The sequence below is a fragment of the Silene latifolia genome, chromosome Y (genome assembly GCF_048544455.1).
Source record: "Silene latifolia isolate original U9 population chromosome Y, ASM4854445v1, whole genome shotgun sequence".
NCBI classification, from domain to species: Eukaryota; Viridiplantae; Streptophyta; class Magnoliopsida; order Caryophyllales; family Caryophyllaceae; genus Silene; species Silene latifolia.
Window position 1 is genome coordinate 368453066 of NC_133538.1, and position 7961 is coordinate 368461026.

The window sequence follows — 7961 nt, forward strand, 5'->3', positions numbered from 1 at the left end:
ACTAATTAATGTCCTCTATAAGATCCTAAACCTACTATGTGTTCTTCCAAACGGTACTTTCCTAAGACATTATTTTACTACTCGGATACTCATGGGTATGGTGAACCTGATTCCTTCGAAGGATTTGATGACGTATTTGAAGATTCCGATTGTGAGATTTCCTCAGTATTTATTCTAAAGCACTGGGACCAAAAATTAGCAGAGGGTCACATGGATGGTTCAATTGGACGTCGCAAAAAAGTTAAGCCGTCTAAAACATCAAAAGATACGGTTTCATATGATGATAACGACGATGATATTTATGGTGATAACTTGGATCCCTGGAAAGATCTTGGGGCAGTTAATGAATTGAAAGGGTTAATAAAAGAGGATAACAAAGAGGAATCAAAAATGGAGGAACAAAGAGAAAAGGCAAACCCAGAAAAGAAAGAGGAAAACCCGGAAAAGAAAGAGGAAAACCCAGAAAAGAAAGAGGAGGGGATGAAGGTATATCTCTTTCATAATTTAATTTATTGTGCTGTAAATTAACGTTTTAGTGATGTAAAATTGGTTAGTGTGCATAAAATTGTTGTTTTTATTGCTGTAAAATGCATTTTCTACAATATTTTGTTGTTATATTGCTGTAAAATTGATGTTTTAGTGTGTTAAATTGGTTAATGTGCTGAAAGTTGCTGGATTTTTGCTGTAAAATGCATTTTTCTGCAATATTTTGATATTATATTGCTGTAAAATGGGTTAATGTGCAGGAAATGGCTGTTTTTTTGTGTTTATGTGCTGTAAATAGACGTTTTAGTGCTGTTAAATTGGTTAATGTGCTGAAAGTTACTGGATTTTTGCTGTAAAATGCATTTTTCTGCAATATTTTGATGTTATATTGCTGTAAAATGGGTTAATGTGCAGGAAATGGCTTTTTTTGTGTTTATGTACTGTAAATTGACGTTTTAGTGCTGTTAAATTGGTTAATGTGCTGAAAGTTGCTGGATTTTTGCTGTAAAATGCATTTTTCTGCAATATTTTGATGATATATTGCTGTAAAATGGGTTAATGCGCAGGAAATGGCTTTTTTTTCTGTTTATGTGCTGTAAATTGACGTTTTAGTGCTGTTAAATTGGTTAATGTCTTTGAAAGTTCTTTGGATTTTTTTTAAATGCATTTTTCTGCAATATTTTGATGTTATGTTGCTGTAAAATGGGTTAATGTGCAGGAAATGGTTGTTTTTTTTTGCTGGATAATGTAATATTGCTGGATAATGTCATTTTGCTGCTGTCTTTTCATGTTTATGTGAAATGGTGTTTTCAACCTGTATATAAACTGTAACTAATGAAAATCAAACTGCATTCTTTCATATTCAGTCAGTTCATTACATTAGATTTCATAGATTGCACAAAATATATAAGCAAAAGGTTTACAAAAGAAACATCATTAAACTTTGAGAAGTTCTATGTGCATCAGTTCGGAAGTACTATTCCCATGTCTGAAATAAGTTGCTCCAAGTTTGTTTCCTTCCCTTCTAACATTAACCCTTGAATGCATTCTCTTACCAACTCATCGTCAACCGTCAAGTCTCTAGGTTGAGTTCCTTGTCGCCTTTGAGCTTGCTTCTTCAAATGAGGTAAAGGGTAGTCATTATGACCTTTTCTTTTCATAATTCCAATCATACATGCTTGTAGGCTTAACCAAACATCATCCAAACATTCATGTTCCTCCTCCTCCCAAGCGTCGGTAACATTTTTTACCAATTCATCGATTGTTGCCGCTGGTTTTGTTGATTGCAAAGATTGTATTGACCGAGAAAAACCCAAATCCAACACGTTAAGATCTGGAGAATTAGCTGGTTGATTCCTAAGCGTAATATTGAACCCGTCGGATGTGGCAGCTTGTACAAACTCATGGTCAGTTGATTTTATATGAGGTCTTGCGTTGTCTTGTTGGATTGTTATAGTTTTTGAAGCACATGCTGGCCATTTGCTTTTAATGGCAGGCAACACTTTGTCCATGAACATAGCTTTAGTCACTTCTCTATTGATGCTAGCAACAGGCTTCGTTTCAAGTGTTCCCGCTTCTCTATTTCTACTTCTCCTCTGGGCTGGTTGTTGAAAATTGAAGGGAAATAACCCAATTTTCCCATCAAATATGAGTGCCTTGTTTTCATCATAAATGGGTCTTGATACAATAGCCATGAACATAACTTTTGTGATAAACCTTTTGCTTTTACATGACCTATATGGGTGAGTTTCACCCTTAGTAAGGTACACCCTAGAACTTTTTTGCGTCATATCAAACCATTTCTCATCAACATGAACAATATTATCCATTGTTTTAAACTTGAGAGCATTCAATAATCTGTCAAAATATAATTTGGAAATTGCAAAATTAAGACGAAGATACTTGTTATCCGCAGTTAGTTGTGGTTTGATGGCTGAGGTATGAGGTACAATTTCTCCTTCTTTTATCCAAGTTTGTATTGTGATTTTTGCTACACCTATTGATTTGCTGAGTTTGAGCATTGTGCTTCTATTCCCCATGCTTGTTGCCTTTATTTGTTCAATTAGTACTGCCATTTTTTGTCTTCCTTTTTTCCCTACCATTTTGGAGTTGACAGCAAGAGGCTGTCCATTTTGTCTTTGTTCTTTTGCTTTTCTCCAAATCTCAAAGATGGTTCTTCTATCAACTTGAAATTGGGTTGCCAGTAACTTGAATGTTCCTTTTGCGTGTTTGTAATCTCTTGATTTCTCGAACAGGATGCAAACGATTCTATGCCTCTCATCGTCAGTGAGATTGGGCCCTCTCATTGAAATAAATGTGGGTATTTTTTGTGAATGAAGCTTTTAATGTGGGGAAAGTATTGAAGATTCCCTCAGTAAGGGAAATGAAGATATTTTCAGAAAATGAAGAAATGTCTTTTGTGATTGTACCTTGTACCAGCTCCTGTAGTGAAATTTCTTTGAATGTAAATTTTCCCTCCAATGTAAATTTTCCCTCTAATGTATCCTTTTGAATTTCCCTCTTGTAAAGTGGTGGGAAATTTAGGCACTAAAGTGGTGGGACACATTCGGTAACTTTTTGAATTTCCCACTTGTAAATTGGTGAGAAATTTAGTCCGCTAATTTGTGGTTATTGCTGGTATTGTATAAGTGACTTAATTAGCTTTCCACTAATCAATGCCCACTTGGCCACTCAATCTATTTTATTTGCATTCTTTAATGAGTTCCTTAATATCTGTGCAAACACAAATGGGAAGAAAATTATAAGCCGGAGGGAGTATATTTTAGTGAGTAAAATGATGGTTTATTGACTAAAAATAGTTAAACTTCGATTCTGACCATGAAATTTTAATTTGATCTCACATGCATATTTTACTTATTTTATGTAAAATGTGAGATTAATTCGATTAATTTTGCACGATTTATGATTTTAATGGTTAAAATGGAATAAATCGATATTATGTAAGATAAAAAAAACTAAAACGAATTTTATGGTATGAGAATATTATTTTAGGTTGCATTTATATCTTGTATGTCAGTTGTAAGATTAGAAAATTGATTAGATTAATTTTCGTATGATTTAGGCATTTTATTTGATAAAACCGATAAATCACAACTATTTTTTTTTCTAAATAAATTCGAAATTTTAACCCATATTTTTGATATTATGAGGGTCATGGTCATATTCTAGAATGTTCAAAATTTAAATTTCAAATTTTTAGATTATTTTAATGAACTTTGGAATTATTTCATAATTGTTATGATAAATGGGGTTAAATATGAGCTACAATATAAAATCAAGTTAGATTATTGTCAAATTTTAGTGGAGACTAATTTTTGAGTCCTAAATCAGTTGGGACAATTAACTTGGCCTTAAATTTGATTTAAGTATTAATTAGTGATTTTAATAAGTTAAAGATCACGCATTTCTATAAAAACCGAGCTATATACGATATAATCTAGTAAGGCAATTTGGCATATTCATTTTGCATGTTTGAATACATATATTTTGTTGCATAATTTAGGGATGAATGTCATTTAAATTTATGTAATTTTTGAATAATGTAATTTGTCTTAGTATAGCCTTTGTTTAATTGGTATTACTACTACAGAAACAGGTTTAGAGAACTGTTGAAATTAGCATTAGAGAACGCCTTAGAGGCGTTCTCCAACTCAGTGTTCTCTAAAGTTTAGAGAACAGTTAGATGAGGCATTTTGTATTCAGAGTCATATAGAACGGTTCAAATGAGCTTTAGAGAACACCTGATAAGCGTTCTCTTTTCCAAGGAAAAGAGAACGGTTAAGTAAGCTAACAGTTCTCTATCGCTCTTGGTATTTTTAAAAAAAAAAATTGATGACATTTGGATAAAATTAATATATTTGTTCTCATTAATATAAAATACCAATACCAATACACTTGTTTCACATCCTTCAAATTAACTAAGTCCTACTCCATATTACGTAACTTCGAAACATAGCACTACGTGCACCCATAATCTCATCTTTAATTCATGTTGTGACTTCAACCGCCAACTTCAATTGATCGACTTGGAAGAAAGGAGAAATAGGAGGGTAAAATGTTTCCAGTGATAACCTGTCACAAAACAAGAACAAATATATGTTAGATATGAGTAGTAGAAAGGATAAATAAAATAAGCAGTGAGTACCATAATAATGTACGTACACGAAGTAGTTCTAAAAGGTATTGTAATTTGTCAAGTGAATACGAGCGAAGACGATAAATAATTCCACAATGGTATTTAAGAGAATTAAAAATAAAGAAATGATAAATACTAGTAGTCAATTATTACCTGAACCGTTGAATTTATAGGCAATTAAGTCTTTTTTGCTATAACGCTAGGGCCTTCACATTAGATAATAACCTGTTAAACAAACCATACATGAAGGATTAGCTCGATTAAACGGAAAGCGGGGAAAATCAGTCTTTGAAAGGTAAGCTTGATAAATCGCATAAATCTGGTGGACGTGTTGGAGAATTAGTAATTATTTGGCCGCCTACAGCCAAGTGATTAAACTATATTAATAATAAAACCATCATCTATCCAACTTTAAAAACACAATAAAAGCACAATTACACTAGTATATACGGAGTACATATTAATAAATAGACAATAGAGAACCAACAATTCATAAACAAAGTTCAACCAGCCAGGACCATATCTTGGTATGGATTTGACCAATTTCTTAACAATGAGTAGCAAAGAAACTAGGAGAAGTGGAGATGGAGGTTTATTGCTGGAAATTGGAATTGGGGGAAGTAATAAGACTCTGGATATAGGATAACGTGTGAGCTTTAATTTATGATAGGGGGATTAAATTGAGGGAGCATAAACGAACGACAATACATACCATAAAAAATCACAACGAAGTATAAATCAGGGTGATTAAATTGAGGGAGTATAAGAAATTTACCATAACAATCACAAGCATCTTTTTCTATAGCAATCACACAAGCAATTTGAACTCATTTGTTCTAGCCATCTCCCTTCATCTTCACCTAATAAAAACGAGAAAGACATTGAACCACCATCAATGATACAATAATTTGGTGATGACATAAGAGACTTAATACTATCTAATTATTAGCAAGGCATACATTGAAGCAATGCAGCGAAAATTATATATTCGACCAGATCGACCACGTGCTTGTAATGATGCAACCAAACAATTTGGGTAGAGACACAATCATTCAAGTAAAAAGGTCAAGCCTGCGAAGAGTCAAATGTATATCCATCATATGTTTCAGCAAGTAGAACAAAAAAAAAGGTCCGGACCTTGCGAGAAATTAAGACAAGAAGCCAAATGATGTATCATTATCCAATTTATATTAGCATCTTTTATCTAAGACTTGGAACAAGAAACTTTAAGTCACCAATAATTCTTTGAATAAGGCACAAACAACACAGTCGGATAAGAATTAAATTAGGAATTCTGTACTTGTATAATTAACAAGTCAGGTGCGTCTAACTCGCTCATAGCTAGATAAGAATAGAATAGACGGACATACCATTATATAGTCAGAGATAAAATATCGACGGACATACCATTGTATAACTAACAAGTCAGACAAAACTAATCTAGCAAATATTGTGTACATAAATCTTTTGGCAAAAGCCAAAGAATGTTAAGGAAATCCAAATAGATAACTCGATTAACTGGTAAATAAGAATTCGACGGTAATTATGAGATAGTATAAGTCGTTGACATTAATCTTAAAAGTAAAACATCTCGTAGTATTAATATTTGAGCAAGAAAACTGAGAACTGAGATATATTCACATTATTGATAAAATCTGCACCCGGGAAATAAAAAAAAAAAAAAAAAGGAGCTACATACATCAATGTACTTTGGCAATCTTAACACCCTTGAATGCTCATTCCTATCTATGCAACAAGATATGGTAGAGTCATAGGTAAATGTTGCATAGCCTCGTGTATGTGTTCCTTCTCCTTGAATTTGTCTGTATTTCCCTGTGATACAACAGGAGGTATGGTTGGATAAGTGGATCACAGAATTACAGTAAACATTCTGCAAACCTATTCGAATTAGTGGCACAAAAATAATTTCCTATAGAGTATCCAATTAGGAATAGCAGCGCCCAGTATTTAGCAATTAGACTGTAGACAATTAGGATAATTTTGACAAGAATTTAACAAGAACTGAAAAGTGTAGATGAAATACCAGTAGAATGGATGTAAGAGTTGTGAAACATCAAGACAATCCCCAATTCTACCCATTTTCATCGACTTTCCTTGTTCACTGTAAAATCCCCAAATTTCTAAGGTTTATTGAAGTAAAAACCTCAAATAGGAAAACCAATTAAATCTGACAGCATAATTTTCAATATATGAACATAAATTCAGCTAAACAATTCATTTACAAAAAAAAAAATGCAATAAAATGGAGAAAAGAATAAACCTTAGCGATTAATTTGATGAAAGAAATTGAAGATACGTGCTGCGAAATCGTTCACTTGATTAATAGTACCAAACCCATTTGAGATTCCAGCATCAAGAGCATCCCAAAGTGATAAGGTTAATGAAATACCTTCATGAAATTGCGGAATTGATTTTGCGGATAATTGTTTGAAATCCTCCATTTTCGTTTCACTAGCAGCTAAATTTGGAACAGGAACTGAGTTTGGAGTGTTAAGAAATTGATGAAGAAAAACCCCTTGATTTTTAATTGATCGAATGGTGATTTTGTAAACCTTAATTTGAGATTTCTGGAGCTTAAAATGTACACTTGTTAGTAAATGGGTGAAAAAGGGTTTAGCTTTGTGTTAGGACTTAGGATTGTGTATCATTCGTATGGACTGCAACCTAAAATTAAATTAGCCATATCATTTTAGTCAGTAGTAGTTTGTTCTTTTCTGATTGAAATCGGATTGCTGTTGATTGGGCTACAGAAACTTTGTCTGGAAGATCTCCATCGTTTCACTAATTTATGACTTTGCTCCCTTATAAAATAAGGACTAGTTCGACAAGTATAGTTTGTATCAACTTACCAATTGAAAACGAACAGCAGATTGAACACAAATTGGGAATTAGGGTTTACTTAAACTGAAATTGAAAACGAAAAATAAGACTAGAATAACCAACTTACCAATTGAAGAGAACAAAAACGATGAAGGAGGTGACGTCGTGCATCAGAGCGAATGAAGACCAGACGAAGCGGCGCACGAAATTTTTAGGAAGAAGAAGAAATCAGAAAATAAAACAAAAAGGATGAAGGAGGTGAGTGTGCGTCGTTTGATTCAATATTCAATATAACAAATTAATAATTAATTATATATAAATTAATATTAATATAATAATAGGAGTAGGAAAAGGCGCTTCCTTGTACCCATCACATAGATAATGCTTATTATCACAAGTGTTCTATATTTTAGTTTTAAAGAACAGTTTTATGTTGGGAGCGTTCTCTATTAAATTAGAAGACGCTTATCCAATTAAG

General features: G+C 32.8%; 1 protein-coding gene and 1 long non-coding RNA gene across 3 annotated transcripts; both read right to left on the reverse strand.

Moving 5' to 3' along the window:
• Window positions 1-1448: 1448 nt before the first annotated feature.
• On the reverse strand, window positions 1449-2792 carry LOC141631814 (uncharacterized). The gene has a single exon (XM_074444437.1). It carries the CDS (start codon window positions 2790-2792, stop codon window positions 1449-1451), a length of 1344 nt encoding a protein of 447 aa, XP_074300538.1.
• Window positions 2793-4350: 1558 nt separating this feature from the next.
• Window positions 4351-7742, reverse strand: LOC141633974 (uncharacterized). Of its 2 annotated transcripts, XR_012538735.1 has the most exons (7): window positions 7611-7742; window positions 6924-7230; window positions 6687-6764; window positions 6342-6475; window positions 5418-5502; window positions 4796-4867; window positions 4351-4578 (listed from the first exon to the last, which is right to left on the reverse strand). It is a non-coding gene; the product is annotated as an uncharacterized LOC141633974 (long non-coding RNA). The 2 variants fall into 2 exon arrangements; XR_012538734.1 differs by having other exon boundaries at window positions 6342-6764.
• Window positions 7743-7961: the final 219 nt, after the last annotated feature.